The following is a 16,418-nucleotide window of genomic DNA, read 5'->3' as shown; positions in this document are numbered from 1 at the left end:
GGCCAGGGTGACGAAACACCGGGTGCTCAGCTTTTGCAACAGAAATTCACTGTTCCCACATCCTGGAGGTCGGGGTCGAGGTGCGTGTGGGGTCCCCTGAGCCCCCTCCTCGGCTTGTACGTGGCCATCCTGTGTCTCTGCAGACTCCCCCCACCCCGAGGGCGCCCCGACTCCAGGGCGACCTCATCATAACCCGTTAATCCGTCCAAACGGGGGCCAGTCTGCAGTGTCGGTTAGGACCCAACGTCTTTTCATGGGTGGGGGACACAGTTCATCCCTTAACGGCCTCTGAAACCAGACGGATGAAACGACAGGAGGTCTGGGTCTGCTGTGGGGAGGGCGGAGGGCACGGGGCAGGCGGGGGGGCGGCGAAGCCTGGCCGCCCTCAGCTCCCGAGAACGCAGAGCAGGTCTGGGGTTTCATCAGCGGCCCGAGACGGGGTGTGGGCACTGCCTCCCTCGTCGCCGGGCCTCACGTGTAGCGGGAACCCCGTCGCTGCCGGCTTTCCCTGGTGCGGGAGGCCGGGCCAGATGGCCTCCGGAGGGCGGGGCCCCCTGCCGCGACACCCTGGCCGTGGGGTCCCCGGGGGCCGAGCGGTCCGGGATGCGCCTGCCAAGCAGCGTGGGGACCCCCTCCCGTGCCTGCTCCCAGGGCTTAGTCCCGTTGTTGCCACCGGGAGCCTCTGTGCCGGGCCCGGGGAGGCCCCCCGCACGCGGCAGGAAGGGCCTCCGAGCCCGAGGGCCGTGCCGGGTCCCAGACGTGTCGTCGGATGGCCCGTTCCGAGGGGGGTCGGGCCCCAGGGGCCGCAGGGCGAGGAGGGCGAGGAAGCCGCTGCCTCGCCCGGTGGAGGGGCCGCGAGGGCCGTGGGCGCCGGGCCGTCTGGCAGGACCCACCACGGGCATGAGCGGGCGCTCCAGGCAGACGGCCCTCTGCCGCCTCTGGGGCAGCCCTCCCGGGGGGCGGTGGGCGGGGGTGCGCCTCGAGGGCCGGTGGACGGAAAGGAATGACGCCCCAGTGGGGCTGACCCAGACAGCCTCGTACCCGCCCGATTCCGTGCGGAAGTGGACTGTGGTTGGGGGCTGGGGGGGGCGCTGGTGGGCACGGGGGTCCTCTTTGGGGTGACGGCGGCATAACCTTGGGAAGGCGCCGTGAGCTGCCAGAGTCAGCGCTTTCGGTGGTCGCGTTACGGCCACGTGAATCAGAGCCAATTTTTTTAGGTTTTTTTTTTTTTTTTGTAATCTCTGTCCTCAGTGCGGGGCCTTGAACTCCCAACCCCGAGATCAAGAGTCGCAGGCTCCTCTGGCCGAGCCAGCCAGGCGCCCCCGAGGGCCATTTCTTCTTTTCTTAGGAGAAGGTGTTAGTGGCAGACCTGTCTGATCGCAACTGATTTTAAAAATCAAAGCGGGCGGCCCTTCGGCCCTGCCGTCTGCAAGCGGTGGACACGCGCGCTCTCAGTGGCCGCGTGTCCGTGGGGTGCCAGGAGCCCCCACGCGCCGCGGGCCCGCTCGGCCCGGGGCTCACTCTGCCCTCCCTCCCCAGGCTCCTGCGGGAGCAGTGGATCCGGGCCAAGTACGAACGGCTGGAGTTCACCCACCCGGAGAAGCAGGAGCCGTACTCCGCAGGTAAGACCGCACGTATCCCTCTGTGTGTCTCTCTCTCTGTCCTTATCTCTCTGTCCCTGCCTGTCTCTGTGTCTCTCCTCCCTGTCCGAGGCGCTGGCAGGCCTAACTGGTCTGGCCCGTGTCCGGTCCTCCTGACACTGAGCTGGGCGGCCCGGTGCTCAGACCCCATGGTCACCCACGGCACAGCTCCGACGGGGCTGGCGCCTCGGGGCCGCGGCGGGCACCCGAAGGGTGACCAGGTGCTGGTGGGAGGGGAGTGACGGACTCGGCCTGGGTGGGGCCGGGGCCAGAAGATGGGGCAGGGGTGATGGGAGCGGCCCTGCTGGGTTCCGGAAGTGAGGGGTGCGGGCACCAGACCGGTCCACGGCCGGAGTGCGTGGGTCCATCCCAGGCGCTGAGGTCCACGAGGGCCAGGTCCCCCCTGTGCCTCCCACCGCGGCCGCGGGGCCAGCCGGGAGTCCTCTCTGCCCGTTAGAACCCGTTCCCCCAAGCTGCTGCCACCACTGTTCCCCTCGGGAAGCGTCCCCAGCATCTCGTGCATGTGTGAGACAGGCCAGGAGCAGGGGGTCCTCAGGAGGGACACAGCAGCGGCCCCGAGCCCGTGGCCCCACAAGGCCACAGCCGTGCAGACGGTCGCCTCTCCACCGGACCCCGCGGGGCTGGCGGAGGGCACTGGTGTCCCGATTCCAGGGCCCACGCGGGCCGTGTGCAGCCCCCGCCCGGGTCCTCACCGGACTCCCCCTCGGGGCAAGGCCACGCTCCAAGTCACGTGGGAGGTGCTGGTGCACGGGCCTCAGAGGTCGGCCTCGGGGACCGACCCCCACAAGCCTGGGGACCCAGAGGAGCCGGAACCACGGCCCCACACGGCCTCTGGATCTCACCTGCTCACCACAGAGGCCTCCCCAGTGCCCCACACGTGCCCTCCTGGGTCTCCCAGGCGGGGGCCTCCAGGGGCACCAGGCCCCGCAGCTTCCGGTGCCCGGCTGGCCGGGTGCCCCAGACCCCAAGGCTGCGCAGGCTGCGCAGCGCTCTGCTGAGACGGAGGGAGCGGCCCCCCCCACCCCAGGCCGGCGTCCAGGGGGTAGGGCAGGGGCACCTGGGGGGCCGGCAACCACTGAGGAGTCCCGGCCCTGTGGTTCCTCGTCGGGCGCCCCTCCCCCAGTCCTGTGAGGAGCACCAGGGGATTCCCGGGAGCACTTCCTGCCACAAGAGCACTTTCTCGGGCCCAGGGGCTGACACACCCACTGGCCACCCGAATGCAGTTTAGCCGGGCCCCTCGGAGGGGGAGGAAGGGAGACGCGGGGCTCGGGGAGGCCTCCAGCCCCGGGGGCCCGGTGAGGCCGGGGCACAGCAGAGGCAAAGCTGTGGCCGCCCTGCAGCGCGGAGGGGCCGTGGTGGGAGCCTGCGTCCCCAGTAGGCGGTGGGACCGGCCGGTGACCACCACACGTGGCCCCGGGAGGAAGGGCTCGGCACAGTTGTGTGAGGGGACGTGGGCGCCAAAGGTGCCACAGGGGAAGCGACGCCCGTGAGCCCACGGAGGGACGGGCCAGGGAGGGAGGGCCGGGCCCCGGGCGGACTCCCGGCGGAGCAGGTGTGGACGGGCCCACGGTGGGGCTGAAACCCCCGGGGGCTGGAGGAGGGGCGGGGTTGGCACATCCCCCAGCGTCTTCCCGTGGACTCGGATTAGGACGGAGGGAAAGGGTGTCACTGGCAGAGGAGCTGCTGGACCCGCCTAACCCGCGGCAACCAGGCTGTACGGGGCCCCGGTGCACGGGCAGCGTGGCTTCCGTGGCCTTCTGGCCAAAGACGTAAAGCCTCTGCTCCGCCTTAGGGAGACCCCAGACAGACCTGCGTGAGGGGCCCTGACCCGAAGAGCTGACCAGCACTCTTCTAAGATGTCAAGGTCACGGCCTGCAGGGAAGACCGAGAAGCTGGTGGCGCCTTCGGGCATCGTAGGGCTGTGGGGACTCGGCGGGGCCGCCGAGAATGGGGTAGTTCATAGTGCCCTGTGGTCACCGGGTGTGGAGTGGGCCCTGGGCTCCCGCCGGGTCACGCGCAGGCCAGGCACCGCCTGGTGCCTGGGAGCGAGGGGCGAGAGGCGGCCACACGGCCCGGGCTCCGGATGGACGGGCTCCTGGACGGACAGGCACCAGGCTGGTGCTCCCCGCCCTTGGGCAAGGTCGCGGGTGTGTAGAGATAGGGTGTCTCCACCTGCCCCACCCCAGCTTGCAGGGGTGACCCTGGTGACGGCTGCCTCCCCACCCTGTGCCCCGCCTCGAGCCAGGGCCTCAATGGCCGCCTTTCACTGGGAGGACAATGCCCCCTGTTGTCCAGAGGGCCTGGCTGCCCAGGCCGCCCCCAGTCACCGACAGACACAGCACTTCCTGCCTAGGCTTCGGACCCCGTTCCTGCCGGGGCTGGGGGCGGGGGGTGGTTCGCCCCATCTCCCTGTGTCCCCTCCTGTCTGTGCAAAGCAGGGCCGGTCCCGAGTTTGCACCCTGCCCCGCCTTTGTCCTCACTGTCACAGAATGACCCAGGGGCTCCCTGTGTGACAGAGCCCATCCCCCCGTGCCTCTGTTTCCCCACTCCCCTTGTGTAGCGGGGAGGACACAGTGCTCAGCATGGGGTCGTCGTTAAGCATCAAATGGCGTCGCATGCTGGGCAGCCAGTGGGCCTGAGGCATCCCTGGGGTGGTGGCTGGTGGGGTCCCGTAGAGTGAAGGTGTTCGGGGGGGGTCTGTCTGGGAGGGGGCAGGCTGACGGGCCCCTCACCCCCGCACCGACGTGGATGCGAGCAGGCCCCCACGGGGCTCGGGACTGTTGGTTGCTCCCTGGAGTATGTTGTGCATGGGGATCGGGGTGTGCGGCGTGTAGAGTTGGCCATGCGGAGGGCTGTGCTGGTCCCCCAGCGGGGCGGGGAGGGCTGCGGGAGCAGGCGGGGAGACTGGGGGGCTGGCTGGGGCAGCAGGGAGAGGGGGGCAAGGGAGGCCAGGCCTGGGACCCTGTGTCAACTTCTCAGGGTCTAGAACTTACAGGCCGGGAACCAGGTCTTGGCCCTTCTCGGGAGGAGGCTGCCGTGGGCCTCCGATTCCCTGGTGCCTCCCCGGGCCCTGTCTCTGTGCCCAGAGAACACCTCTCCACCGGGCGTCTCCCGTTCTGGGAGGGCCGCCCCGGGTCTGGGCACGGGAAGCCACGTGTCCCGGCTCCAGTTAAGAAATCAAAGATACAAGCCATGTATGAACTCCGTGCCCGTGAAGGAGACAGTTCTGTGAGCCGTGACAAAGGCAGATACGGGACACTCCCAATCAACCAGGACCCTGAGGGCCATCGCCGGCCTCCCCTCCCGGCCCCCGCTCTGCCCCGGAGTCGCTACGTGGGGCCAGTGACGTGGCACCTCTGGAGTGTGGCGGGACACGCCCGACACTGGCCCGCGCTGCGCCCGTCCCCGGCGCTCCTTCCCGCGCAGAAACGTGTCTTGTGCGCGGACGAGTCCCCAGCTTGTGTCCGGTTGCAGCCGCCGCGAGCGTTGTGCTGAGGCTTTCACGGGAATGTGGTTTCCGTTCTCTCTGCGTCGTGTGAGAAGCGCGTGGCGGTTCCCCGTCCGCGTCAACGAGTGGCTCTGCAGCCCCTGCGGCCGAGGCGGGGCCCAGCACCTTCTCCCCGCTCGTCCAGCCCGGGCGCCGGCCCGCCCTGGGGACGGTCTGTTCCTCTGGTTTGCTGGGGCCGCCCCGGGGGGTGAGCAGCGCTGTCCCCTGGGGGCCTGGCACCTTCTCCCCGCACGTCCTCCTGGCGCTCCACGCGGGGCTTCTGGGGAGAGGCAGCGAGTGGGGCCGGGAGGTGGGCTGGCCAGTCTGGCTTCCCCGGGGGTGGTGGGGCCCGGCACACAGTAGGCGCTTAGTAAATGCTGAGTGAACCATCTGGCCTCTGCCCCGGGGCTGGTCAGCCCTTGGGAGTAAGCAGTTTCCCTGCTCAGCCCAGCTCCGGGGGTGCGTGTCCGCAGGGCACCCTGGGCCCCGTGCCGCCTGGAGAGACCCCTCTGGCAGGGGTGTGGGGAAGGGTAGGGCATCGAGACACCCCAGGCTGTGTAGGCGTGTGACACGATGGCCAGGAGCCCTGGAGCCCCGGAGTCTGCAGGGGGCTAGAACCCCAGGGTGTGGCCCCGGGTGTGGGGGGCGGGCGTCTTTCCCCGGCCAGGGCTGGGCAGGCCTACCCCACGGCAGGGCCGGGCGTGAACACGGCCGGCCGCTGGCTTCGGGCTCCGGGCCAAGGCGTCCTGCTGCTGGGGCCAGTCGGGGACCCCGGCCAGCGCCCGTCCGAAAATACTGCCGCTGCTGGAATTAGGCCTCCTGGCGGTTGGCCGACGGGACCCACGTGGCCCGGGAGCCAGAGCAGTTTGGGGCCCGTGCTTGCCACCCCCCCCCCCCCCCCACCGCTTCCAGCAGGGCCTGGGCCTTCGGGAGTGTGGGTCGCGGGCGCTGCTGCCACCTGCTGGGCCCGGTGGGCAAGGCGGGCGGGCGGGCCGGGCCGCAGGGGTCCTGCTGCGCCGGGAGCCACAGCCCCCAGCCGAAGGTCAGCCAGCGCTCCATGCCTCTGGGCCTCAGTTTCCCCTCCTGCACGAGGATAACAGCGTGGAGGGCTTTCTGGGGACCGAATGGGGCCGTGTGTGTCGGGGGCGCAGCCGGAGATGCTGGTGGGGACCGTCCTTGCAGGTGTGGGGGCCCCACCTGCCGGGCAGAACCTGTGTTCTGCACTTCCCGGTGTGGACGCTTGCTCACAAAGACCCGGGGAGGCAAGTGCATTTGCAGCTTTACCCTGGGTGGGTGTTCGTTTAGTCAACAGACATTCAAGGTAGGGCCCTGTGTGGGCCTGGGGACATGCTGGTGGGGAGGTGCCTGCTGGTGGCGTATGCAGGAGCCTCTGAGTCGGGGGGGGGGGAGGGGAGGGGAGAGGCCCCGTTTGGCACTCAGTCCCGGGACAGACTGAGCGGCACCAGCTGCCCCCTCCCCGACGCCAGGCTGCCGCCTTTTTATGGCCACGTGTTTCTAGAGCAGAGAAAATAGCCCTCGTCTCCGTGGTGTCCGGGAGGGGGCTGCCAGGGCCGCAGAGGGGAGGCGCGGTGGGGTCAGGGCCTGGAGGTGGCATCCGAAACACGAGGCAGCCAGGGCTGTTGGGCTCCGGGCTCCATGGGGTGCTGAGCGGGGTGAGGGGCCGACACGAGCGGCCCCGGGCCCGGCCGCCTCCTCCTCCTGTCCTGGACCAGCCTCAGACGGCCCCGCGTGGGGCTGACGGCCCAGGTGGGTGGCCGGACGTGAGCCCCAGGGAGCCCCCCGCACCTGGGGCAGAACAGGTGGAACCGTGGGAGATTCGTCCCGGAACCCACAAGCCCTGACCGCGGCCGGCAGCCCCGCCGTGGAACGCGCCCAAGGACGGCAGGCACCCGGAGCCGCGGTCGCACCGGGTGGGCCCCACCCAGCAGAAAGGAAGGAGCCGCACACGGTCCGCACACGCGCCGTTGGGGAAGGCACAGCCAGGCGCCGGACCAGGTCTTCAGGTCTTGGAACAGGCGAAGTCAACGGGAGTGAGGCAGGAACGAATGAGAAGGGGGCGTCTGGGGGCAGGAGCGTGCACGTGAGGGGGCAGCGTTCCCTTCCAAAAGCTGCCGCGGCGGCCGGCCCAAACTCGCGTGCCTCAGGACGACACAGACAGGCGGTCCCGCGGATCCGGAGGGGAGGGCCGCAGCCTGGGTCCGGGGGCCGGAGAGAAGGCCAGGGCGGGTCCGCTCCCGCATCTCCGTGGCCGTCCGCGTGCAAGGACCCTCGTGATGACCTCGGGCCCTCTGGACAATGCAGGATGCTCACCCATCCCCAGAACCCCCTCACGCCTGCGGTCCCGAGGACTCCGCGGTGGGTACCTCGGGGCTGCCCGGTGTGGGCGGCCCCACAGATATATCCACAAGGGCCCGTGGGCCTGCGCACGGGGCTGCACCGCACCCCTTCCGTGTGTGTTTATTATGCCTCCAGGAAGAAAAAGGAAAAATGGCCCAAACGGCAGGCAGCAGCGGGCAGCGTGCTGGGGAGGGGTGGTCTCGGGCCCCTGCACCGTGGGCCTGTCTGGCCCGCGTGCACCCAGCTTCCCGGCCCAGAGGCTGACGGGTCTCCTGGCGAGGGGCGGGACCATGTCTGTGCGGGTCAGGACGATGGCCTTGACTGTGGTCCACTCTGACCCTCCGACCCTTGCCCTCTCCCCCCGCAGGATACCGAGAAGGCTCCCTCTGGAAGCGAGGCCGGGACAACGGGCAGTTTCTAAGCCGGAAGTTTGTGCTGACTGAGCGAGAGGGGTCCCTGAAGTATTTCAACAGAAATGATGTGAGCCGGGCCCAGGGTCTGTCGTGGCTGCACGTGGTCCCCAGCTGCCCGCACGCAATTCCCGGAAGCCACACTGCCCGTCCCGTGGGGATGGGGATGCCCGCCCCCCTCCCCCCGCCCCGTCCACCTCAGTCTTCCCTGGGGCCAGGCCTGGGTTGGCAATGCCAGGAACAGAACCAGCGAGCCCTTCCCTGCTGGGCACGCCCGGGCAGCGAGCAGGGGAGGGGCAGGTCGAGCCCTGCCCCCACCCAGACCAGTTCCAGATCAGAACGTGGCCCCGTGACACAAAGAGCCGAGGGTACGGTTGCCGGCCCCCCAGGCAGAGAGGAAAGCCAGGCTGGCGGGACGGGAGCGGTGTGGGGGACCGAGCCCGGCCTTGGGCAGGGGGCACACGGGACAGAGGCGCTCGGTGCCCAAGGAGCAGAGGAGGGTCCACCTAGGTGCCGGGCGCCGGTTGGGACACCAGGTCCAGAGAGGGTAAGCACCTTGCCCAAAGCCACAGAGCACAGCCAGCGCCCACAGGACCGCACTGCCCGCTCGCCCGCCCACCCGGAGCTAAGGCACGGCCTTGCTTCCAGGCCAAGGAGCCCAAGGCCGTCATGAAGATCGAACATCTGAACGCCACCTTCCAGCCGGCCAAGATCGGCCACCCCCATGGCCTGCAGATCACCTACCTGAAGGACAACAGCACCCGCAACATCTTCGTCTACCACGAGGACGGGAAGGTGGGTGCCGGGCTGCCCTCGTCTCGGGAGAGCCCCGCCCCCACGGCGAGCACGGAGCCAGCTGGGCCCTCGTGGGGGATGGGGCCCGGACGGGCCCACATGGAAGAGAGGGCCACGGTCTGGGGGAGTGTGCGCAGCGTCCTGCTCCGTGGCCGTCCCCCCTGCCTCCCACCCCGCACCTCTGCAGCCTGAGGGTGGAGGGAGCTCCCTGCAAACACCTCGGGGTCTGTCCTTTTGGCCACTGGGGGATTCTCGTCATCGTTCTTTGGATTTTGTCCCACGTTTGGCTCCAGACCACGTGCCCGTGGTTTCAAGGGCAAAACGTGTCTGTGAGGCTTCAGACACAAGCACCTGGCAACCACCTGTCAACAACCTTTTCTCCTTTTATTGGTTAAAATGTACATTCTCACAACGTTTAAGCATTTGCGTCCGGGGTATTAGGTACATTCGTTGTTGTGAAGCCGGCCCCCCAAATCTGTCTCCAGAACGTCCCATCTCCCCACAGTGACCCTGACCCGGCCCCCCTGCCCCGCCGTCTGCTCTGTGAGTCTGACCACTCCAGGACCTCGTGTGAGTGGATCCCAGTGTCGGGTTCTCCTGCGTCTGGCTTGAGTCACTCAGCACCACCTCAGGGCTGTCCACATGGTAGCGGGTGTCCTTCCTTCCTTCCTTTCTGAGGCCGAGGGGTCGTGTGGATGGACCGCCTGTGGTTTATCCCCTCCTCCTCCGACAGACCCTTGGGTGGCACCTGCCGGTGGCCGTGGACGCTATTGCTGTGAACATCGAGGTACCGACACCTGAGACCCCGCGTCCAGTGTTTGTGATTATACAGCCGGGAGGGGAACTGTGGGATCGCAGGGTCACCGTTTCGTTTTTTGAGGAACCACCACACTGGTTTCCACGGCAGCAGCACCACTTGGCATCGCCGTAAGCAGGGCACGCGGCTCGTTTCTCTGCGTCCTCGCCAGCACCGGCTTCTGGTTTCTGATCCTGGCCGTTGTGACGTGTGAGGGGCCAGATCACAGCGGTTTTGACCCGCGTCTCCCTGATGATGCGTGACGCTGCTCGGGGGGAGGGGCACCTGCACGTTGTGTCTGGAGAAATGTGTACTCGGTTCCCATTTTGCCCGTTTGGGACTGAGGTGGGTGGTCTGTTGCCGAGATGTAGATTTTCTGGATGTTCTGGATGTGACGCCCTTATCAGATAGGTGATCTGAAAACATTCCCCCACCCGTGGGTCCCTGTTACTCTGTGGATAGTGTCATTTGAAGGACGCAAGTTCACAATTTGCAAAAAGTCCAACTTCTCTCTTGCCGCCTGTGCCTTTGGGGTCACGTCAGCACGATCACGGCCGTGTCCGACGCCACGAAGCTTCTGCCCTGTGTTTTCTTCTAAGATTTGTAGTGACCAGTCTTACCTTGTCCTCGATCCACTTGGAGTTCATTTTTGTGTGTGGTGTGAGGTAAGGGTCCAACCTCACTCTTCCTCATGAGGACGTCCACTTTTCCCAACACTTGGTTGAAAAGACTGTCCTTTCCCCCGTCGGATGGTGGTGGCGCCCTTTCTCAAAAAATAACGTAACTGCTCCCTGGGCTCTCGGTTCCGTCCCATTGGTCTGTGTGCCAGGTAATTTGGATTGCTGTGGCTTTGCAATAAATGCTGAAATTAGAAGTGTGACTCTTCCATGTTTGTTTTTTAGAACTGTTATGACTCAGGTTCCCAGAGATTCTGTACGAATTCTGGCAGATGCATTTTATCCACCAACTGAGGTGGTGATGTGGTTTCCTCTTCCTTTACTCTGTTAATACAATGTATTACATTCATTGATTTGTTGAAAATTCCTTGCATTTCAGGAATAAATCCCACTCGGTCGTGATGTATAACCCTTAAATATGCTGAATTGTTTGCTAGTATGTGGTGGAGGGTTTTTGCGTCAGTGTTCACATGGGATACTGGTCTGTGGTCATCTCCTATTTTTGTCTGGCTTTGGTAATCAGGGTTGCACTGGCTGCCTAGGAGTTAGGAAGTGTTCCCTCCTCTGCAATTTTTTTGGAGACGTTTGAGAAGGACTGGTGTGGGTTATCCTTGAAATGTTTGGTGGAACATCAGTGAGGCCATCAGGACCAGGGTTTTTCTTTGTTGGAAACTTTTAAAAATGTTTATTTACTTTGATAGAGAGACAGAGTGAGTGAACAGGGGAGGGGCAGAGAGAGAGGGGGAGAGAGAAAGAATCCCAAGCAGGCTCCATACTCCGCTCAGAGCCCGATGCGGGCCTTGATCTAACAAACCGTGAGATCATGACCTGAGCCAAAATCAGGTCAGACGCTTAACATACTGAGCTGCCCAGGCGCCCCTCTTTGCTGGCAAGTGTTGATTCCCGAGGGGGCTCCTGACTCGTTTACCGGCCCGTGCACACCGTGCATTTCTTCGCGGGTTCGTCTTGGCGGCCTTTCCGCTTCCAGGGATTTATCCACTTCATCTTGGTTCCCCCGTCGTCGGCGACCTTGCTCACAGCGCTGTCTCCCGGACCCTTTGATTTCTGGTGGCAGTGTCCCCGCTTTTGAGTCTGATTTTAGTGGCCCGAGTGGGTTTCTTAGTCCGTCCGGCTCAAGGCTCGCCAACTGCCGTTCTTGTCGAAGAGGCGGCTCTTGTCGGTTTCGTTGACTTTCTCTCCTGCGTTTCTACTCCCTCCGTCATCAAGCTCGCTCCAGTCTCCCCTCCCTCGTGCCGGCCTTGGGTCTGGTTTGTTCTTCTTTGTCGGCTTCCTTCCGCTGTCCGTGAGGTCGCGGACCGGACCCCTTCCTTGTGCTTTAACGGCGGCGTTTGAGGCGCCAGACCCGCCCTTGGCCCGCTCGGCTGCATCCCGTGTTTTGTGGTGTTTCGTCTTCCCCCACCTCGAAGTGTCTGCTCACCTCCCTTGCGGCTTCTTCTTTGGTCCACTGGTCGTTCCGTAAAAGCGCGTTGCTTCCACGAAGTCGTGAACGTTCCACTTTTCCTTGTGTTGACTTCTCACTGCATCCGTCCTGTCGCGGCCACAGAGGACACCTCGTGGGAGACCGATAGGCGGCCTCACGTGGGGTCGGTCCCGTGCCGCGTCCCGTGGGCACCAGGCCAGAACGCGTCCCGGTCGGCGGCACGTGTGCTCGGATCTGGTCGTTTGCGTGAAGGCCTCGTTTCCCGTGTCGGACTTTGCCGTCCGTTACCGCGAGCGCGGTATCGAGCCCCCCGTGTGCCACTCGAGGCTGTTTCTCCCTTCACCCCCGCCGGGTTTTGCTTCGTAGGTCGTGACGGTGCGGCACGAGGCGTGAGTGTGTGTCACGTCTTCTGGCCGCACCGAGGACTTAGTGACGTGCAACGTCCTTCTTTGTCCCTTGGGACCTTGCTCTGACTTCGAGTCTGTTTGGCATCCGCGAGACGCTCCAGCCTCCTGGCGGCTGTGCGCACAAATCTCCTTTCCCGCCTTTGACCGGCACCCCGTCGTGTCTCGACCTCGGCCGAGCCTCCCGCAGACGGCACGTGGCTGGACCACGGGCTGTCACCCAGCCCGCCGCTCCCTGTCTGTGGATCCCAGAGCTTCCCGCGTTCACCTTTCCCGTGGACGGGGATAAGGACGGCCTGCCGTCCGGCTCGCGCTCGTCCCGTTGTGTGTGGCCTGCGGCTTTGCAGCCCCTCACTTCCCGCGTCCCTGTCCTCTCTCGTGTTGAGCTTCTGTAGTCGAGTGTTGAAAGTCCCCCCCGGTTCCCTTTTGTGTATGTTCTGTGGCTCTTTGTGGTTGCCATGGGGATTCCATCTAACATCCGAAATCTATAACCTCCTGGATCCAATTTATAGTAGCTGAGCTTCAGGAACACGCAGAAACTGCTCCCTCGCTCGGCCTGGACCACACCCCGTGGCTGCAGATGCCACGGTCTTACCTCTTGGTACACCGTGTGCCCTGAGGCATAAATAATCATCCTTTTAAATGCTCTATCTCCTAACGTACATATAAAACAAGATATGTAATTACAAAGCAGTTACAGTTAAGAGTAGTTTTTAATTACTATTTGGTTCTTTCCAAGTCTTAGTCTTAAGTCATGTGAAGAACACAACGTATAGTTACAGCCTGTCGTTACGGTCAAACTAGCTTTTGCAACTGCCCCAGCACTTCCCTTTCCCGAGACCTTTGTTTCTCCGTGCAGCTTCGAGTTACTGTCTGGTCTCAGAGGAGCAGCTCTGTTTCCCCAGCTGCAGGTCTGCCCCGTAATAAGGCCTTTATCATGTTGACACATGTCCCCTCTAACCCTTCGTTTCTATCGTGAACAGACTGTACTTTGTCAAGAGCTTTCCTTTGCTTTTTCTGCATCTGGTGAAACGATCATGCGTTTTTTATCCTTTGTTTTGTTGACGTGACAAACCGTGTTGGTTTGTGACTGCTGAGTCACGCTGGCATCCCTGGAATAAACCCACTTGATCAAGGTGAATGGTCACTGGATTCGATTTGCTGGTACTTGGTTGAGGATTTCCGTATCTATTTCTCAGAGCTCTTGACCTGATATTGGCTAACTGTGTTTGGTTTGCTATCTGGGTAATGCTGGCCTCACAGAACAAATCTGGAAGCTTTACTTCTATCTTTTGCAGTAATTTGAGAACCGGTATTAACTCTTCTTTAAACATTCGGTAGAATTCACCGGTGAAGCCGTCCGGTCCTGTAATTTTGTGCGCTTTGAGATCTCTGATCACTGATTCCGTTGCGTTACTAGTCGCTGGCATGTTCAAGTTTTCTACTTCCTCATCTGGTTTTGGAAGATTGCACACAAGGTTATGTGCTATTAACAGGTTGTAGGAGGGACGTGGCTCGAGGCGTGTGAGCCAGTCTTCAGCTTCACCCAGAAGCTTCCACCCTCTCTCTCCTCAGGAGACTGAGACCAGGGCCTTCCTGTACGTGCAGCACGCGTCTGCAGCGGTGCCTTCCCAGAGAGGGTTGCGCGCACCTGCTGGGGCCGGGCCCTAGGCCTGGACCCAAGGAAGACTGTCTGACGTGGTTCTGCCCTCAGTGAGCAGGTGCACAATTTGTCAGGAGAGACAAGTGGCTAAAATCCCACCTACATTGAGAACTGGAAACAGTGACTGACTGCGGGGGAGGGGACCCACATCCCAAGGGTGAGGACAGACACTGGGATGGCACGTGCAACGTCCCTGGGGCCAGATGAAACAGGAGACGCTGGATAAGCTGACAAGGCTGAGATTGGCAGGAGAGGAAGGGCACGGGCTGGGCCGACCCCGCAGGGCCTGCGGCCACGCTCTGGACTTTCACCTCTATTGGAGGTACAGCGGTGGTTTGCTGGGAAAGTGTCACCGAACTGCCGATGACTCACCCAGCTGTGTGGTTTCAATGATCCGAGGGAGGCCCGACGTGAGGTGGGAGGCCAGCGCCAGGGAGCAGGCAGGAGACGGTGCCTTCTGGTCTCCGGGGCTGGTGAGGAAATGGGAGAGCCCAGTGGTCACTGGAAGCGTGAACGGGGTTGTGGGCAGGGCCCAGGTGGAGGTCACGGCCTGGATTAGATGCCTGTGTAGGAGGGTGGGGGACAGAACAGAAGGGGACAGAGCCGGCCCCAGGGGCAGGGATGGTTAGAGGGCGTGGGATCTGCAGCAGGCAGGCATGGCAGAGGAGGGAGGGGGGCGGCTGTGGCCAAGGCGGGCGCAGGGTGACCCGTGGGCAGGAGTGGGCTGCCCAGCGGTCAGGGAGAGGCGGCCTGATGGGTAGCAAGTGCTGGCAGGGGCAGGAGCTGTTGGGGCTCGTCCGAGGTTGGGGCAGATTCCGGCATCGGGTGGGTGGGGGCCCAGAGCGGGGCGTGGCGGCCAGGAGAGGCAGGGGCTGGGGGTCCACCCTGCCCGGTGATCCGGTGATGGGGCTCCCCTCCCGCAGAGCAACCCTCTTGCTCTTTCCCTCAGAGGAGAGGGGTGGCGGCCCCGGGTGGGGTTACAGACAGGCCTCCCTCTGGGCCACGTGCATGCTTTGCAACCGCAGCTCCGTAGGAGAGGAAAGGAGCCGCCCAGAGCCCGGGGCAGGGTCAGCTCAGGGCCAGGGGCCGGCCGGCTCAGACGTCGCCACCCCCGCCCTGGGCCGGCCCAGGGCTGCCCCCCCAGCAGGCCTCGCCCAGCACACAGTCTGGGGGGGCAGAGCTCACGGCCCAGGCCCACACCAGCCTCTGACCCGCAGGAGATCGTGGACTGGTTCAATGCGCTCCGCGCGGCCCGCTTCCATTACCTGCAGGTGGCGTTCCCGGGGGCCAGCGACGCCGACGTGAGTGGTGGCTGCTCGTGTCTGTTGGAGGGGGTGAGGGGCACAGCCCGAGCCTGGGATGCTGGGCCGGGGGGCCGGCCGAGGGCCCCCGTGGACGCTGCTCCTTTCTGCTGGGGCGTTTCAGCTCAGCGGCCATGAGAGTGGGATGGAGGGGCTGGGACACACGGGGGGGGGGGGGGGGGGGGGGGGGGGAGTGGGGTGGGGACCGGGAAGGCCCAGGCCTGAGCCTGTCTTCTGCCCCAGCTGGTGCCAAAGCTCTCCCGGAACTACCTGAAAGAAGGATACATGGAAAAAACCGGGCCCAAGGTGAGTCTGACTGGCTGACCTGAGCCGCCGGGGCCTCCTTGGAGGCCAGTGTCTCAGCCTCCAGGGGCTGGGGTGGCCGTGCAGGGTCGAAGGGTCAGCGACACACCTTGGCGAAGATTCACTGTGCTCTTGGCACGCTTCTCACAGGTCATCTTGACCCCAAAACCTTTGTAAGCAGGGGCCCCGTGGACCCAGGACTGTGGGGCTCTGGTTAGCCCTACCCACTCAACCTAGCTAGTGCCAGGTCCTGCCTCGTGCCTTTACCCCTGTCCATCTGGTACCTGTCTGTGCACCCGCCTGGGGCCCCCTTCCCTGCCACATGGAGGCCTGCACGCAGTGACCCCATGGCCCAGACAGGACTCTGAGGCTGAGCCCCAGCTGAGCCCCCAGGGAGGATCAAGATGCACAGAGCAGCGAGGAGGGGAACTGGTGGGGAGGGGCGGAGAGGGGAGGGCACAGAGGTGGGACAGTACAAGTGCAAAGGTCCTGGGGCACCATCTGGCAGATGGAACAGGACGCAGCAAGCCTACAGAAGGCCCGAGTGAAGAAGGGACACAGGTGGTGGCCCTGCCCTCAGGCTAAGTGACCAGTCCCCGGGTTTCTCTCACAGCAAACAGAAGGCTTCCGGAAGCGCTGGTTCACCATGGACGACCGGAGGCTCATGTACTTCAAAGATCCCCTGGTAAGGACGGGCCTTGGCCCGGGTCAGCTGGGCCCTCACGGGTGATGCCTCCTCTCCCACGATGACAGGCCGAGGGCTGCCGGCCACGGGCGGCAGGGAGAACATACGGGAGGGGAGGGCCGCATCCCTGGGGCCTGGGCTGCCTGGCCCCGAGGCTCAGCCCGGCCCCGACCCACAGGATGCCTTTGCTCGCGGGGAAGTCTTCATCGGCAGCAGGGAGAGCGGCTACACGGTGCTGGACGGGCTCCCACCGTCCACCCAGGGCCACCACTGGCCACACGGCATTACCATCGTGACACCGGAGCGCAGGTTCCTGCTGGCCTGTGAGACGGAGTCAGAGCAGCGGGCGTGGATGGAGGCTTTTCGGAAGGTCGTGGACAGACCCATGCTGCCCCAGGAGTACGCAGGTGAGTGCAGGGGGGCGGGGTTGGGGGGGG

General features: G+C 64.5%; 1 protein-coding gene and 1 long non-coding RNA gene across 5 annotated transcripts in view; one reads left to right on the top strand and one right to left on the bottom strand.

The window, feature by feature from the left end:
• ADAP1 (ArfGAP with dual PH domains 1) overlaps positions 1 to 16,418 on the top strand; it is a 51,907-nt gene that overhangs the window by 34,937 nt on the left and 552 nt on the right. For 2 of the 4 annotated variants that reach the window (XM_043559508.1, XM_043559511.1), the window contains exons 4-10: positions 1,540 to 1,622; positions 7,874 to 7,986; positions 8,565 to 8,711; positions 14,910 to 14,993; positions 15,237 to 15,299; positions 15,910 to 15,981; positions 16,160 to 16,388. In XM_043559508.1, coding sequence (XP_043415443.1) covers positions 1,540 to 1,622; positions 7,874 to 7,986; positions 8,565 to 8,711; positions 14,910 to 14,993; positions 15,237 to 15,299; positions 15,910 to 15,981; positions 16,160 to 16,388 — 791 coding nt within the window. The remainder of the gene's footprint in view (positions 1 to 1,539; positions 1,623 to 7,873; positions 7,987 to 8,564; positions 8,712 to 14,909; positions 14,994 to 15,236; positions 15,300 to 15,909; positions 15,982 to 16,159; positions 16,389 to 16,418) is intronic. The other 2 variants (XM_043559510.1, XM_043559512.1) reach the window with 2 other exon arrangements.
• On the bottom strand, positions 9,075 to 16,166 carry LOC122471198. The gene is made up of 2 exons (XR_006294143.1): positions 14,958 to 16,166; positions 9,075 to 14,162 (listed from the first exon to the last, which is right to left on the bottom strand). It is a non-coding gene; the product is annotated as an uncharacterized LOC122471198 (long non-coding RNA).

Source organism: Prionailurus bengalensis, chromosome E3 (genome assembly GCF_016509475.1).
Source record: "Prionailurus bengalensis isolate Pbe53 chromosome E3, Fcat_Pben_1.1_paternal_pri, whole genome shotgun sequence".
Taxonomy (NCBI): domain Eukaryota; kingdom Metazoa; phylum Chordata; class Mammalia; order Carnivora; family Felidae; genus Prionailurus; species Prionailurus bengalensis.
The sequence above is the reverse complement of the archived record's forward strand: the minus strand, read 5'-3'. Positions and strand labels throughout refer to the sequence as shown.